The sequence below is a fragment of the Tachyglossus aculeatus genome, chromosome 1 (genome assembly GCF_015852505.1).
Source record: "Tachyglossus aculeatus isolate mTacAcu1 chromosome 1, mTacAcu1.pri, whole genome shotgun sequence".
In the NCBI taxonomy this organism is placed as follows: Eukaryota; Metazoa; Chordata; class Mammalia; order Monotremata; family Tachyglossidae; genus Tachyglossus; species Tachyglossus aculeatus.
In genome coordinates this window covers 65,867,731-65,885,763 of record NC_052066.1, presented here as the reverse complement: position 1 = coordinate 65,885,763, position 18,033 = coordinate 65,867,731, and the positions used below count along the sequence as shown (strand labels likewise).

Here is an 18,033-nt window from a genome sequence, read left to right as displayed (position 1 = left end):
CAAAGACGCCCGTGGAAAATTAATGAGCTCCACGCGCAGAAGTTGGCTATCCTCAACAGGTCATCCTGTTTCCAAAAACCACGGTTCTGAAAGTCTTCGGTACATTCGTCGTAATTGATCGTGACCATTCCAGATGGACATTTAACTCTGATTGGAAAGTCTTAATTAGGTCAAGCAGTCTTATCCAAATCAGCCTAAGTCCTGGTGACGTAGTTTTCGGGGAGATAAACCCCTCATTTCTTCCCTCCTTCAGGCTCCCACTTGTGGCGAAGGTAAATTACAGAGATTTCTCTTTCTTCCTTTGGTCAGCAGGATTCTACTTTTGATGGAAAAATACTGATCGGTGGTAGCTTGTCCTTGCCTCAAGTCAGAATTATACTAAATTCAACAGCTGAGAGTGGCTAAAAGCCAGTGACTCCCAGCCGAAGGGAGGGAAAAAAAATATAGACTGCCCCATGGTGTTTCCCTTAAGAGCTAGAACATTCAAGGAATGTTCCCCCTCACCCCAACCCATCCCCTTCTTTTGGGATGACCCCATCTTAGGAGTACAGGATGTAGACGATTTAGCAGGACTTTAGGAAACCAGATAAGGTTGGGTTTTTTTAGAAAATTCCTCAACAGTCACTTGGATTTAGGCAAGTCGAAGCCTTTTCATCCTCATCCCACCATTCCCCAAACTATACTCTGATCATCCCCCGGCATCCTGAAGCACCGGCCAGGAGCTGACTTGAATCGAGGTTTTAACTCAGTCCCGAAGGGTTTTCAGGATGACGGCTCACCGAACTCCACCAACACACAGCACGAGACTCTCCCTTGATACATGGAGGTAGGTCGTCGACACAACTGAGAAAACACTCACTGGAAAAGAGAGGTCGAATCGTGTTCCGTCTGGGATACGGATACACCGACATTTCCACTGGCACCGTTAACATTCTCCTGAGATTTTACTGGGAGTCTCAGTGGGCGGGAATGAGCTGCTCTGGAGGGTCAACCATCGCCTGTCCGGAGGCGTGGGAAACACCAGGTCTCTCCCTCCTCATTATAAATACGCCATGGCTTTTCCGGGAAATATTTAGAGGCTGGAGTGAACTAGCGAGGGATCGGAGCAATTAATGGTCACAGGAGGCCCTATCGCTTTGTACAGATGGATGACGACGCTAAAACCACGGCGGCTTGGAATGATCCGTCCTTCGCTCTCTTTGGAAAATCCAGTTGGTCCTTCCCACTAGGAGCTTTCCCGATTCCGGTTCTTTTAGTGATTAGAGGACGACTGGGTTTGAGAGCACCAAATCCTTAGCACGAAAGAGCTAAGTGCCGTGATCAATTCGGGAGCCCGGTCAGGTCACTTTTTTGCAGTTTAGCGGTCGAGTGTTGCCCGGGCTATCCAGGTTCAGACGTTTCTGGCTGAATTTTTTGATGACGGTTCCAGGTATCAAGGCCGCCACAGCGATGGCCAGCAGTTTCAACACCGTACCCCAGGAGAAAATGTCATCCAGGGAGGTGATGGTGGAGAGGATGGAGCCGGTCTGTACACAGATGAAGTTGTAGGGGATTAATCCTGGAAGTAGGAGACAGAAAGCCTTTTTAAACTTGTACAGTTGGGTTTCAGGAAGTTTTCAAGTTAACGATTTCACGTCAAATGAATAATCAGACACTCCTTCCCAGACCACTGAACGATGGGGAGGCTCTTGCTTTTTCTTTTTTTTGAGATAGGCACTGGTTAAAGCGCATACTTTAACCGGCATGGCTCAATGGAAAGAGCCCGGGCTTGGGAGTCAGAGGTCATGGGTTCAAATCCCGGCTCCGTGGATTGTCAACTGTGTGACTTTGGGTAAGTCACTTCACTACTCTGTGCCTCAGTTCCCTCATCTGTAAAATGGGGATGAAGACTGTGAGCCCCCCGTGGGACAACCTGATCGCCTTGTATCCTCCCCAGCGCTTAGAACAGTGCTTTGCACACAGTAAGCCCTTAACAAATGCCATCATTATTATTGTTATTACTATGTCAGGCTATGCACTAAGCGCTGGGGGTAGATACGAGCTAACTGGGTTGGACAAAGTCCATGTCCCACATGGGGCTCACAGCATTAATTCCCACTTTACAGATGAGGAAACTGAGGCACAGAGAAATCAACTGACTTGTCTGAGGTCGCACGGCAGATAAGTGAAGCAGCGTGGCACAGTGGCTAGACTGCGGGCTTGGGAGTCAGAAGGTCGTGGGTTCTAATCCCAGCTCCGCCACCTGTCTGCTGTGTGACCTGGGGCAAGTCACTTCACTTCTCTGGGCCTCAGTTACCTCATCTGTAAAATGGGGCTGGAGACTGTGAGCCCCGTGTGGAACAGGGACTGTGTCCACCCCGATTAGCTTGTATTCACCCCAGGGCTTTGAACAGTGCCTGGCACAGAGTACGTGCTTAAAAAATACCATTAGCATTATACGTGGTGGAGCTGGGATGAGAACCCAGATCCTTTCAGCCCATTGCTGGGTACGGACCGTCTCTTTATGTTGCCAACTTGTACTTCTCAAGCGCTTAGTACAGTGCTCTGCACACAGTATGCGATCAATAAATACAATAGAATGAATGAATGAATTTCATTTAGATTTGTAGGCCGGGTTCACCATTTCTCAAGACCTTTCCTTAACCCAGGTGACCCTATGACACCAAATCTCTCCTTTCCTCTGGAAACCGCCTCCCTCCTCGGATGAGGAGTACATGGGGCATCCTCTGGCCTTCCCTAAGCCTCTTTCCCTTCGGTTAGGCCTCATCTAATAGTTCCTTGACCACCCCATCCTCATCCTCAGCAACGGCATTCATTGAGTGCTTACTATGTGCAGAGCACCACAATACACCACAATATAACAGAGCCGGTAGACATGCAGACACGTTCCCGGCCCGCAATCTTCTTAGAGTCTAGAGAACACCCCTGTAAGTTTAAAATCACACCAGAACAATCCGCTTCTGTCTCATGGCTAAAATAACAGGGCACCCTGATGGATTGTACGTTCTTCAAGAACCGGGACTGCCCCTTTCGCTTCAACCGTAAGCTCCCTAAGGATTCGGTTCAGTGTTCAGCCCACAGTAGGCAATCACTAAAATGCCGTTCATCTTTGACTTCATAATTGTGGCATTTGTTAAGTGCTTACTATGTACCAGGGACCATACTAAGCGCTGGGACAGATACAAGGTAATTGAGTTGGACGCAGTCTCCGTCCCACATGGGGCTCAGACACTTGTTTTCCATTAGAGTTCTCGGTCTACAGATTGAGAAACCCAGAAAGCGAGAAATCAGTAGGAAGACGGCTCCGCTCAACGCTTCTCTCGGCAAACTTGTAACTGACAGAAGTAAAAATTCATCAGCAGCAGAACAAGCTGAACCCGATGACCCAAAGACGACTGGTTTTCAACCGGCCTGCTTTTGGGGTCCGGAGAGGATTTATCGCCGACTTCAAGAAGGGCTTTAAATGGAAAGGTTTCTGAATTTTCATCAGCCATCTACTGCTGATGTGCCAGCGGGAGACTGGGAGAGGGTTGGAATCATACTGATGACAACCTTTTGTACTCAGTAGTTCACCAGTTTTCCTCCAGATTTATATGTCTCTCTTGCCCAGGATCAGCCCAAAGCCAGAAAAAAGCCTTCTGGGCACTTAAGGCTGACGTAACCGTTTCATTTTAAACTTATTTTCGGTTATGAATCACCACTTCAAGAAGTTACACTTTAGCTGAAATGCCTCTTTACTTTGTCTATTTCCAGCAGCCTTGATTTTTAGAAAAGCCATTTGGTCAGATGAGTTGCCAGGGCCTTTTTAAAGAAATCAGGTCAGCAAATTAACAATCTCCCCTTTCCCTCTCTTCCCACTCCCTCTCCCAAAAAAGAAAAGGCAAACCCCAATGCCCTTTTCCAGATAAAATCATCTTCCTGGATTTGCTCTGGGCTGTTCACACCTGATCTTGAATGGGGAAAATTTAGGGGCTTAAAATCCTGGGTGAAGCAGCATGGTGAAGTAGAGTCAGTGTGATGGGGACCTTTCTTAAGAATAATAATAATGATGGCATTTATTAAGCGCTTACTATGTGCAAAGCACTGTTCCTAAGCGCTGGGGAGGTTACAAGGTGATCAGGTTGTCCCACGGGGGGCTCACAGTCTTAATCCCCATTTTACAGATGAGGTAACTCAGGCCTCCAGAGAAGTGAAGTGACTTGCCCAAAGTCACACGGCTGACAATTGGCGGAGTCGGGATTTGAACCTATGACCTCTGACTCCAAAGCCCTTGCTCTTTCCACTGAGCCATGCTCCTTCTTGACACCCCTCCTCATGGTTCGACTCATTCTTTTGTTCATTTACTTACCACGTTCACTTGTGCATCCACTCACGCACTCCCTAGCCTCACCTCACTCACCTCACCTACCTCACTCATTTGCTCACTTCACTCACTCATTCATTCATTCAATCGTATTTATTGAATGCTTACTGTGTGCAGAGCACTGTACTAAGTGCTTGGGAAGTACAAGTCGGCAACGTATAGTGACGGTCCCTACCCAACGACGGGCTCACAGTCTGGAAGGGGAAGGCAGACAACAAAACAAAACATGTGGACAGGTGTCACTCACCTCACCCATTCACTCACCCCTCACTCATTCATGCATTCACTTGCCTCACTCCACTCGCTCACTCACATCTCCATTCACTCACTTCAACTACCTCACTCATTCGCTCACTTCACCCATTTGCTCATCTCACTCACCTCATCTCACTCATTCACTCATCTCACCCATTCACTCACTCACCTCATTTGTGCTTCCCAAGCGCTTAGTACAGTGCTCTGCACACAGTAAGCGCTCAATAAATACGATTGATGATGATGATGATGACGATTTGCTCATGCATTCACTCACCTCCCTATTCACTCACTCACCTCACTCATCAATCAATCAATCAATCGTACTTATTGAGCGCTTACTGTGTGCAAAGCACTGTACTAGGCGCTTGGGAAGTACAAGTTGACAACATATAGAGACGGTCCCTACCCAACCGCGGGCTCACAGTCTAGAAGGGGGAGACAGAGAACAAAAGAAAACATATTAACAAAATAAAATAGAATAGATATGTACAAGTAAAATAGAGTAATAAATCCGTACAAACATATATACATATATACAGGTGCTGTGGGGAAGGGAAGGAGGCAAGGCGGGGGGCGATGAGGAGGGGGAGAGGAAGGAGGGGGCTCAGTCTGGGAAGGCCTCCTGGAGGAGGTGAGCTCTTCCCTCTCCTCACCCACCTCACTCACTTGCCTCACCCATTCACTCACCTCACCCACTCACACCTCATTCGTTCACCTCATCCACTCACTCATCTCACCCATTCACTCACCTCACCTCATTCACTCACCTCACTCACTTGCCTCGCCCATTCACTCACCTCATCTCATTCACTCACCTCACCCACCTCACTCACCTCACCCATTCACTCACCTCATTTCACTCACCTCACTCATTCACTAACTTCAACCACTCACTTCACCTCATTCACTCACCTCACTCATTCACTCACCTCATTCCACTCACTTCACCTCATTCACTCACCTCACTCATCTCACCCATTCAGTCACCTCACCTTTCACTCACCTCACCCACCTCACTCACTTGCCTCACCCATTCACTCACCTCACCCATTCACTCACCCCATCTTGCTCATTCACTCACTTCACTCACCTCATTCACTCACCTCTCACCTCACCCATTCACTCCTCTCACCCATTCACTCAGCTCACTCACTTGCCTCACCCATTCACTCACCTCATCTCACTCATTCACTCACCTCACCCATTCACTCACCTCATTTCACCTCACCCATTCATTCACCTCACCTCATTCACTCACCTCACTCACTTGCCTCACCCATTCACTCACCTCATCTCCTTCACTCACTGGCTTCACCTCACTCATCTCACCCATTCACTCACCTCATCTCCTTCATTCACTCGCTTCACCTCACTCATCTCACCCATTCACTCACCTCACCTCATTAACTCACCTCATCTCTCTCAATCCCTCACCTCGCTCATTTATTCGGCTAGCACTTCCTAAGCAGGGCACAGTCCCTGCTCTTAAAGGTTACAATTTAACAGGAGAACCAGACACAAATGTTATATCTATCATGGGAACAGGAGAAAAAATACAGCTGTAACTGACAATAGCTAAAATGTATAAATAAATCAAATAAATTGAAACGCACATAAAGGCTTGGGGCGGCCAAAGGGAAGCAGACATGACACGGGGAAGATGGGATTAGTCGGGGAAAATCTCCTGGAGGAGGTAGTCTCAGGAGGGCTTTAAAAGTGGGGATATTTATTATCCTCTACACTGTAGGCTCGTCGTGGGCAGGGAATGTGTCTACCAACTCTGTTGTATTGTACTCTCCTAAGCGCTGAGTACAGTGCACTGCACACAATAAGCGCTCGGTAAATGCCACTGATTAACTGACAGACTGTAAGATCCTTGTGGGCAGGGTATGTATCGAACAACTCGGTTGTATTGTACTCTCCCAAGAGTTAAGTAATAATAATAATAATAATGATAATAATGTTGGCATTTGTTAAGCGCTTACTACGTGCAAAGCATGGCTCTAAGCGCTGGAAAGTAATAATTATGGTATTTGTTAAACGCTTACTATGTGTCAGGTACTGCACTAAGCGCTGGGGTGGATACAAGCAAATCGGGTTGGACACAGTCCCTGTCCCACATAGGGCTCAGTGTCTTAATCCCCATTTTACAGATGATAAGTAACTGAGGCCCAGAGAAGTAAAGTAACTTGCCTGAGGACACACAGCAGACAAGTGGCAGAGGTGGGATCAGAACCCATGACCTACTGACTCCCAGAAGGTCTGTGCTCTATCCATTATGCCACAGTGCTCTGCACGAAGTGATCAATGAATACCACTGATCGGGATACTGATCAATCAATCAATCGTATTTATTGAGCGCTTACTGTGTGCAGAGCACTGTACTAAGCGCTTGGGAAGTACAAATTGGCAACATATAGAGACAGTCCCTACCCAACAGTGGGCTCACAGTCTAAAAGGGGGAGACAGAGAACAAAACCAAACATACTAACAAAATAAAATAAATAGAATAGATATGTACAAATGAATAAATAAATAAATAAATAAATAAATAGAGTAATAAATATGTACAAACATATATACATATATATGGACTAATGGAAGGACTCCAGGCCTGGGAGTTAGAGGACCTGAGTTATAATCCCGGCACCACCACCTCTCTGTTGTGTGACCTTGGGCAAATCACTTCACTTCCCTGGGCCTCAGTTACCTCACCTGCAAAAGACAGTGAGCCCCACGTGGGACAGGGACTATCTCCAACCTGATTAGCTCGTATCTACCCAACTACAGTGTCTAGCACATACTAAGTGCTTAAGAAATATCATTTTAAAAATACAAGTTTTTCCTTTTTTAACCCAATCACTCTCCTGTACGGAGCAACACAATGAATGAAATCAGCCTTCTTTTCCTTCTCATCTTCTATTCATTTCTCTGCTGTGGGTAAAGATTCGTTCTCTTCCGAAGGAATTATCTTACCAATCAGAACGGAGAAGAAGAATTGATATTGGCTTGTATCTACCCAACTACAGTGCCCGGCACATAGTAAGTGCTTAAGAAACATCATTTAAAAAATACAAGTTTTTCCTTTTTTAACCCAACCACTCTCCTGTACGGAGCAACACAATAGTAAAAGGAATGAAATCAGCCTTCTTTTCCTTCTCATCTTCTATTCATTTCTCTGTTGTAGGTAAAGATTCGTTCTCTTCCAAAGGAATTATCTTACCAATAATAATAATAATAATGATAATAATAATAATAATAATAATAGCTTTTATTAAGTGCTTACTATGTGCAAAGCACTGTTCTAAGCACTGGGGCAGTTACAAGGTGATCAGGTTGTCCCATGGGGGGCTCACAATCTTAATCCCCGTTTTCCAGATGAGGTAACTGAGGCCCAGAGAAGTGAAGTGACTTGCCCAAAGTCACACAGCTGGTAATTGGCAGAGCCAGAATTCAAACCCATGACCTCTGACTCCAAAGCCCGGGCTCTTTCCATTGAGCCACACTGCTTCTGACACCCAGGCCCATGCGCTATCCAGTAGACCGTGCTGCTCAGGCTCCTGGGCTAAATGGCTACTATTTCTAGACTGTGAGCCCACTGTTGGGTATTTATTTATTTTCTTTGTACATATTCTATTTATTTTATTTTGTTAATATGTTTTGTTTTGTTGTCCGTCTCCCCCCTCTAGACTGCGAGCCCATCAGAACGGAGAAGAAGAATTGATATTGGCTTGTATCTACCCAACTACAGTGCCCAGCACATAGTAAGTGCTTAAGAAATATCATTTTTAAAATACCAGTTTTTCCTTTTTTAACCCAACCACTTTCCTGTACGGAGCAACACAATGGTAAAATGAATGAAATCAGCCTTCTTTTCCTTCTCATCTTCTATTCATTTCTCTGCTGTGGGCAAAGATTAGTTCTCTTCCGAAGGAATTATCTTACCAATCAGAACGGAGAAGAAGAATTGATATTGGCTTGTATCTACCCAACTACAGTGCTCGGCACATAGTAAGTGCTTAACAAGTATCATTTTAAAAATACAAGTTTTTCCTTTTTTAACCCAACCTCTCTCCTGTATGGAGCAACACAATGGTAAAATGAATGAAATCAGTCTTCTTTTCCTTTTTAACCCAACCACTCTCCTGTACGGAGCAACACAATGGTAAAAGGAAGGAAATCAGGTAAAAGGAAGGAAACCTTCTTTTCCTTCTCATCTTATATTCATTTCTCTGCTGTGGGTAAAGATTCATTCTCTTCTGAAGGAATTATCTTACCAATCAGAACGGAGAAGAAAAATTGATATTAGCTTGAATCTACCCAACTACAGTGCCCGGCACATAGTAAGTGCTTAACAAGTATCATTTTAAAAATACAAGTTTTTCCTTTTTTAACCCAACCACTCTCCTGTATGGAGCAACACAATGGTAAAATGAATGACATCAGCCTTCTTTTCCTTCTCATCTTCTATTCATTTCTCTGCTGTGGGTAAAGATTCGTTCTCTTCCGAAGGAATTATCTTACCAATCAGAATGGAGAAGAATTGATATTGGCTTGTATCTACCCAACTACAGTGCCTGGCACATAGTAAGTGCTTAAGAAACATCATTTTAAAAATACAAGTTTTTCCTTTTTTAACCCAACCACTCTCCTGTACAGAGCAACACAATGGTAAAATGAATGAAATCAGCCTTCTTTTCCTTCTCATCCTCTATTCATTTCTCTGCTGTGGGTAGATTCGTTCTCTTCCGAAGGAATTATCTTACCAATGAGAACGGAGAAGAAGAATAGATATTGGCTTGTATCTACCCAACTATAGTGCGCGGCACATAGTAAGTGCTTAACAAGTATTTTAAAAATACAAGTTTTTCCTTTTTTAACCCAACCACTCTCCTGTACGGAGCAACACAATGGTAAAATGAATGAAATCAGCCTTCTTTTCCTGCTCATCTTATATTCATTTCTCTGCTGTGGGTAAAGATTCGTTCTCAATCAGAACAGAGAAGAAGAATTGATATTAGCTTGTATCTACCCAACTACAGTGCCCGGCACATAGTAAGTGCTTAACAAGTATCATTTTAAAAATACAAGTTTTTCCTTTTTTAACCCAATCACTCTCCTGTACAGAGCAACACAATGGTAAAATGAATGAAATCAGTCTTCTTTTCCTTTTTAACCCAACCACTCTCCTGTACGGAGCAACACAATGGTAAAATGAATGAAATCAGCCTTCTTTTCCTTTTCATCTTCTATTCATTTCTCTGCTGTGGGTAAAGATTCGTTCTCTTCCAAAGGAATTATCTTACCAATCAGAACAGAGAAGAAGAATTGATATTGGCTTGTATCTACCCAACTACAGTGCCCGGCACATAGTAAGTGCTTAAGAAATATCATTTTAAAAATGCAAGCTTTTCCTTTTTTAACCCAACCACTCTCCTGTACGGAGCAACACAATGGTAAAATGAATGAAATCAGCCTTCTTTTCCTTCTCACCTTCTATTCATTTCTCTGCTGTGGGTAAAGATTCAGTCTCTTCTGAAGGAATTATCTTACCAATCAGAACGGAGAAGAAGAATTGATATTGGCTTGTATCTACCCAACTACAGTGCCCAGCACATAGTAAGTGCTTAACAAGTATCATTTTAAAAATACAAGTTTTTCCTTTTTTAACCCAACCACTCTCCTGTACGGATCAACACAATGGTAAAATGAATGAAATCAGTCTCCTTTTCCTTTTTAACCCAACCACTCTCCTGTACGGAGCAACACAATGGTAAAATGAATGAAATCAGCCTCCTTTTCCTTTTTAACCCAACCACTCTCCTGTACGGAGCAACACAATGGTAAAAGGAATGAAATCAGCCTTCCTTTCCTTCTCATCTTCTATTCATTTCTCTGCTGCGGGTAAAGATTCGTTCTCTTCCGAAGGAATTATCTTACCAATCAGAACGGAGAAGAAGAATTGAACGATGGGGACGTTCACGATCGGAGAAGCGAAGTTCAAGAACCAGTTTGGTGTCATGGGGAAGAGTCTCAAAAACAGCAAGAAGAAAAATAAGCTGTTTCTATTTTCCTCCACCTGCAGGCAGGACAAAAAGGACAAAACCAACGTCAAGTGGAGAGCCGATGGTAATTGTTATCAACGAATCCTATTCATTGAGGGCTTACTGTGTGCACAGCGCTGTACTAAGCGATTGGGAGGGTACAATATGACAGAACTGTTAGCATATTCCACGCCCACAAGGAGTTTATAGGCCTAGTGATTAATCTGTCAGGTATGGTATGATTGATGATGATGGTAAAGCCAAGGATGGTAAGTTTTTTTTTGTTCTTCATAGGTGAAGAGACTATAGTCAGAAAGGCCGCGTGGCCGAGTGGAAAGAGCACAGGCCTTAGCGTCAGAGGACTTAGGTTCTAATCCCGGCTCCGCCACTTGTCTGCTGTGTGACCCTGGGCAAGTCACTTTACTTCTCTATGCCCACATTACTTCATCTGTAAAATGGGGATTAAGATTGTGTGCTCTATGTGGGACAGAAACTGTATCCAACACGATTATCTTGTATCTCTGGGAAGGAGCATGGCCTAGTGGATACAGCACAGGCTTGGGAGTCAGAAGGGCCTGGGTTCTAATCCTAGCTCCTCCACTTGTCTGCTGTGTGACTTTGGGCAAGTCACTTCACTTCTCTAGGCCTCAGTTACCTCATCTGCCAAATGGGGATTAAGACTCTGAGCCCTATGCAGGACAGGCACTGTGTCCAACCCAATTAACTTGTATTATTAATAATAATTATGGTATTTATTAAGTGCTTGCTATGTGCCACGCACTGTACTAAGTGCTGGGATGGATACAGGCAAATCGGGTTCATCATCATCAATCGTATTTATTGAGCGCTTACTGTGTGCAGAGCACTCTACTAAGTGCTTGGGAAGTACAAGTTGGCAACATATAGAGACAGTCCCTACCCAGCAGTGGGCTCACAGTCTAAAAGGGGGAGACAGAGAACAAAATCAAACATACTAACAAAACACAATAAATAGAATAGATATGTACAAGTAAAATAAATAAATAAATTAATAGAGTAATAAATATGTACAAACATATATACACATATACAGGTGCTGTGGGGAAGGGAAGGAAGTAAAATGGGGGGGATGGAGAGGGGGACGAGGGGGAGAGGAAGGAAGGGACACAGTCCCTGTCCCATGTGGGGCTCACAGTCTCAATCCCTATTTTACAGATGAGGTAACTGAGGCCCAGAGAAGTGAAGTGACTTGCCCAAGGTCACACAGCAGACAAATGGCAGAGCCGGGATTAGAATAATAGTAATGACGGTATTTGTTAAGTGCTTACTATGTGCCAAGCACTGTTCTAAGCACCGAGGTAAAAACAAGGTTATCAGGTTGTCCAACGTGGGGCTCACAGTCTTAATCTCCATTATACAGATGAGGAAACTGAGGCACAGAGAAGTGAAGTGACTTGCCCAAATTCACACAGCTGACAAGTGGCAGAGCCGGTATTAGAACCCACAGCCTCTGACACTCAAGCCCGTCTTCGTTCCCCTAACCATATCTCACTATTCAGTACAGTGCCTGGCACATAGTCAGAGCTTAATGAATACCATAAAAAAAAAAGTAATCAAACTAACAGATATAGCTGCTCTTGAAAATCAATCGTATTTATTGAGCGCTTACTGTGTGCAGAGCACTGTACTAAGCGCTTGGGAAGTACAACGTGGTAAGTCTTCAGCTGTTAAAAATGGCCCCTGAAAGGCAATCATATTCGATTAAAATAGAGGTATTCAGGAGTGGGGCCTGTTGGTCTGATCACCTTAATGCTCAAGCCGGCCGTCTGACCGAGACTGAGAAGCAGCGAAAGACCTGGGTTCTAATCCTGGTTCAGCCACCTGTCTACTGTGTGACTTTGGGCAAGTCACTTCTCTGTGCCACAGTTACCTCATCTGTAAATTGGGAATTAAAATTAAGAGCTCCATGGTGGACACCGATTGCATCCAACCTGATTAATTTTTACCTACTCTAGCGCCTGGTAAAGTGCCTAGCACATAGTAAACACTTGGAGAAGCAGCGTGGCTCAGTGGAAAGAGCCTGGGCTTTGGAGTCAGAGGTCATGGGTTCAAATCCCGGCTCCCCCACTTGTCAGCTGTGTGACTTTGGGCAAGTCACTATTCAGTACAGTGCCTGGCACATAGTCAGAGCTTAATGAATACCATAAAAAAAAAGTAATCAAACTAACAGACATAGCTGCTCTTGAAAATCAATCAATCGTATTTATTGAGTGCTTACTGTGTGCAGAGCACTGTACTGTGCCTCTCTGTGCCTCAGTTACCTCATCTGTAAAATGGGGATTAAGACTGTGAGCCCCCATGGGACAACCCGATCACCATGTAACCTCCCTAGCACTTAGAACAGTGCTTTGTACATAGTAAGTGGTTATTATCATTATTAAACACTTAAATATCATTAAAAAGGAAAAAAACTGACCGAGCCTCCAGAAGATAATAAGCAGCCAGAGGGTAACGCTGGCTACAGCCCAAAAAGAACAACCCATTTTTCACTTTGGGAGAGTAAAGTGCTCAGCCCTTAACAAGTACCAGTACAAACAAACAAACAAGTAAAGAGGGAAGGTAAGGGAGCCTGCTAATGGCAATCTCATCTACACCCCCATCTTTTTTTCTTTTTTTAAATGGTATTTATTAAGTGCTTACTATGTGCCAGGCAACATACTCAGAGACGAAGGTAGATACAAGCTAATCAGGTTGGACACAGTCCACGTCCCACATGAGGATCAGAGTCTTTATACCCAGATTACAGATAAAATGAGAAGCAGCGTGGCTTGGTGGAAAGAGCCCGGGCTTTGGAGCCAGAGTTCATGGGTTCAAACCCCGCCTCCGCCAATTGTCAGCTGTGTGACTTTGGGCAAGTCACTTAACTTCTCTGCGCCTCAGTTCCCTCATCTGAAAATGGGGATTAAGACTGTGAGCCCCACCTGGGACAACCTGATCACCTTGTAACCTCCCCCGTGCTTAGAACAGTGCTTTGCACATAGTAAGCATTTATAAATGCCATTATTATTATTATTATTATACCTGAGGCCCAGAGAAGTAAAGTGGCTTACCCAAGGTCACACTGCAGACAAGTGGCAGAGCTGGGATTAGATCCCAGGTCCTTCTGATTCCCAGGCCCAGACTTTATCCGCTAAGTCACACCTCTTCCTTCTGTCCCCTCGGACTCTTGGAGAACCAGCGCTCCGTCTTGCAGTCCCCCTACCACTCAGTACAGTGCTCAGTGCTCAGTGCATAAGCCCATCTGTCTCCTTTTTCCGATTTCCCAATCTGGTCCCCGTCATCGCACTCAAGGGCCCTCCCCCCTTAGGTCCTTTACCTTCCTCTGCAGCAGGGCCACTTTATCGGGAAAATAGGAGATGACGAAGTGCTTCCCCAAAGCTCCGGACAGCAGGAAGCATAAGGTAGCCCCCACGGAGGTCAGCACACAGCACAGCAGGAGTCCCAGCCATGGCCCGAACAAAGCTCCTGCTAAAATGTTCTGTTCCACAAAGACGGACACACAAAAGACAAAGAACCCTCAACAACACGACAAAACGCAAAGGCTGTCTGGCGCCACCCCCGCCGTCACCTTTCAATCAATCAATCGTATTTATTGAGCGCTTACTGTGTGCAGAGCACTGTATTAAGCGCTTGGGAAGTACAAGTTGGCAACATATAGAGACAGTCCCTACCCAACAGTGGGCTCACCAGTCTAAAAGGGGGAGACAGAGAACAAAACCAAACATATTAACAAAATAAATAGAAAATGAAAGTTATTGACCATGATCCAGGGATCTGAATAAAATCCCATTAAAATCCTAGAGTGGCCCTTGAAGGCTAGGGCAGGCAGGGACACACAGGACTACATAGGTCACCCGGTTTCACTGTAAGTTGAACTGAACTTTGTTGAAAACGTAAAAAGCTGCTGAATATTCTTCTCCCAACTCCTGCAGCGCTCCCGTCCCGTGCGAATAAATACTTTTTGTCGGAACGACACCGCAGAAAGGGGGTGGGGGAGATTCCTAAATATCTGGGAGAAATGCCACCTCCTACTCCCGCTAGACCGTCTGCCCCGAGTCACTGCCACCCCAATGGAGATGAAACGAAGCAACCCCAGCGTGGTGCCCCTCACTGCAAACGCTGCTTCCTTTAACGGGGGACTATCAGAAAACATGTTGTTTTTCACACAGATGATCCCTCAACTATGAGTTAAAGAGTTAAAACCAACAACTCTCCTCAGTTCCGTAAGAATCTGTGTTTTCACTACATGTCTTGGATAGACGGTGACTGCAGAATGAGGGAATGTTCTCCTGATAGAGAAAGCCTGTTTGGAGGCAGCGGCAACACGGCATCACGGCTGTGCGCAACTGCGCGGCTTTGGACGCGGCGAGGCCTGGCGTCTGAGATTTCCTTCCCGCGGAGCCTCACGGGGTACTGAAGAGTTGGAGGTGGCATGAGAAGCAGCGTGGCTTAGTGGAAAGAGCACGGGCCTCGGACTCAGAGAACCTGGCTCTGCCCCGTGTCCGCTGTGTGACCCCGGGCAAGTCACTTAACTTCTCTGTGCTTCAATGACCTGTCCTGGGCCACGTTTAATAACTGTCGCATCTGTCAAGCGCCGACTATGTGCCAGGTGCTGTACTAAGCGCTGGGGTGGGTATCGGCAAATCGGGTCGGACACAGTCCCCATCCCATGTGGGGCTCACGGCCTCAGCATCCATTTGACAGATGAGGGAACTGAGGCACAGGGAAGTGGCTTGCCCAAGGTCACACAGCAGACAAGCGGTGGATCTGGGATTAGAACCCACGACCGTCTGACGCCCAGGCGTTTCTTTCGGTAGCCCCTCTGGACTGCAAGCTCACTGTGGACAAGAAACCTGTCTTCCAACTCCGTTACAGCCTGGCACCTCGTATTAATATAATAATGTTGGTATTTGTTAAGCGCTTACTATGTGCCAAGCACTGTTCTAAGCGCTGGGGTAGATACAAGGTAATTAGGTTGTCCCACGTGGGGCTCACAGTCTTCATCCCCATTTTACAGATGAGGGAGCTGAGGCCCAGAGAAGTTAAGTGATTTGCCCAAAGTCACACAGCTGACAAGTGGCGGAGCTGGGATTTGAACCCACGACCTCTGACTCCAAAGCCCGGGCTCTTTCCACCGAGCCACGCTGCTTCCCCCAGTACCGTACCCAGCGCTTAGTACAGCGCCTGGCACAGAGGAAGCACTAAACAAATGCCATAATTATTATTAGCCCCCCAAGCACGTAGTACAGTGCTCTGCACGCAGTAAGCGCTCAGTAGGATCGACTGATGGATTGCTACTGTCCAAACTGGAAAATCTGGTTTTCCTTCCAAAGCGCCTTGGACTGCATTTCAGAAGACGCAGACGGGGCGAACGGTCATCTCAGTTCGGTAAGGGAAAGGGGACAGCGCAGCTGCGTGGCTTAGTGGAGAGAGCCCGGGCTTGGGAGTCAGAGGTCATGGGTTCTAATCCCGCCTCCGCCACTTGTCAGCTGTGTGATTTCGGGCAAGTCACTTGACTTCTCTGGGCCTCAGTTCCCTCATCTGGAAAATGGGGATTAAGACCGTGAGCCCCACGTGGGACAGCCTGATCACCTTGGATCTACCCCAGTGCTTAGAACAGTGCTCAGCACGTAGTAAGCACTTAACAAATGCCATCATTATTGTTATTATGTTGATCCTGAACAGAACTGCCTAACAGCCACACAGCTTTTAGACTCTAAGCTCCTTGTGGGAAGGGAACATATCATACTGTACTCTCCCGACACTTATTACAGTGTTCTGCACACGGTAAGCAGCTCGGCCTAGTGGCAAGACCACAGGCTTGGGAGCCCGAGGACGTGGGTTCTAATCCCACCTCCGCCACTTGTCTACTGTGTGACCCTGGACAAATCACTTCACTTCCCCGGGCCTCGGTAACCTCATCTGTAAAATGGGGAGCAAGTCTGTGAGCCCCATGTGGGACAGGGACTGTGTCCAACCGGATTACCGTGTATCTCCCCCAATGCTTAGAAGGTGCTTGGCACATAGTATGTGTTTCACAATTAGTACCATCATCATCATTACTATTATTTATTCTAGACTGTGAGCCCACTGTTGGGTAGGGACCGTCTCTATATGTTGCCAACTTGTACTTCCCAGTGCTCTGCACACAGTAAGCGCTCAATAAATACGATTGAATCAATCAATCAATCGTATTTATTGAGCGCTTACTATGTGCAGAGCACTGTACTAAGCGCTTGGGAAGTACAAATTGGCAACATATAGAGACAGTCCCTACCCAACAGTGGGCTCACAGTCTAAAAGGGGGAGACAAAGAACAAAACCAAACATACTAACAAAATAAAATAAATAGGATAGATATGTACAAGCAAAATAAATAAATAAATAAATAGAGTACTAAATATGTACAAATAAATAAATCTCCTGACTAATTGTAGGGATTTGGGTCCCACCTCAGGTCTCCCCATTCACGTGGACCGCCGTGGCCCAAAACTCTAAAGAAGAAAATTCTATTAGATCCTGCAAAAAAAATATTTCTCAATCAGCCTTCCCCGTAGCCCAGTTGCTGAAGGAAAAGTGGGACAACTTGGGCGGAAGGCATTTATTCAATTGTATTTCATTCAATCGTACTGATTGAGCGCTTACTGTGTGCACAGCACTGTGCTAAGCACTTAATAATGATGGTATTTGTTAAGCACTTCCTATGTGCCAAGCACTGTTCTAAGCACTGGGGTAGATACAAGGATATCAGGCTGTCCCACATGGGGCTCATAGTCTTAATTCCCATTTTAATAATAATAATAATTTTGTTAAGCGCTTACTATGTGCCAAGCACTGTTCTAAGCACTGGGGTAGATACAAGGATATCAGGCTGTCCCAAATGGGGCTCATAGTCTTAATCCCCATTTTAATAATAATAATAATTTTGTTAAGCGCTTACTATGTGCCAAGCACTGTTCTAAGCACTGAGGAGGATACAAGGTGATCAGGTTGTCCCATGTGGGGCTCACACTCTTAATCCCCATTTCACAGATGAGGGAACTGAGGCACAGAGAAATTATTCATTCATTCATTCATTCAATCGTATTTATTGAGCGCTTACTGTGTGCAGAGCACTGTACTAAGCACTTGGGAAGTACAAGTTGGCAACATATAGAGATGGTCCCTACCCAACAGCGGGCTCACAGTCTAGGCCTCCAGGAGGCCTTCCCAGACTGAGCCCCTTCCTTCCTCTCCCCCTCGTCTCCCTTTCCATCCCCCCCGCCTTACCTCCTTCCCTTCCCCACAGCACCTGTATATATGTATATATGTTTGTACAGATTTATTACT

At 45.5% G+C, this 18,033-nt stretch overlaps 1 protein-coding gene across 1 annotated transcript in view; it reads right to left on the bottom strand.

Moving 5' to 3' along the window:
• Positions 1-597: 597 nt before the first annotated feature.
• The window catches only part of TMEM41A (transmembrane protein 41A), a 41,533-nt gene continuing 24,097 nt past the window's right edge, over positions 598-18,033 (bottom strand). The window contains exons 3-5 of the mRNA XM_038747482.1: positions 14,021-14,182; positions 10,562-10,700; positions 598-1,558 (exon numbers count right to left, since the gene is read on the bottom strand). Of these exons, the coding sequence (XP_038603410.1) occupies positions 1,338-1,558; positions 10,562-10,700; positions 14,021-14,182 (522 nt within the window). The 3' untranslated portion in view covers positions 598-1,337. The remainder of the gene's footprint in view (positions 1,559-10,561; positions 10,701-14,020; positions 14,183-18,033) is intronic.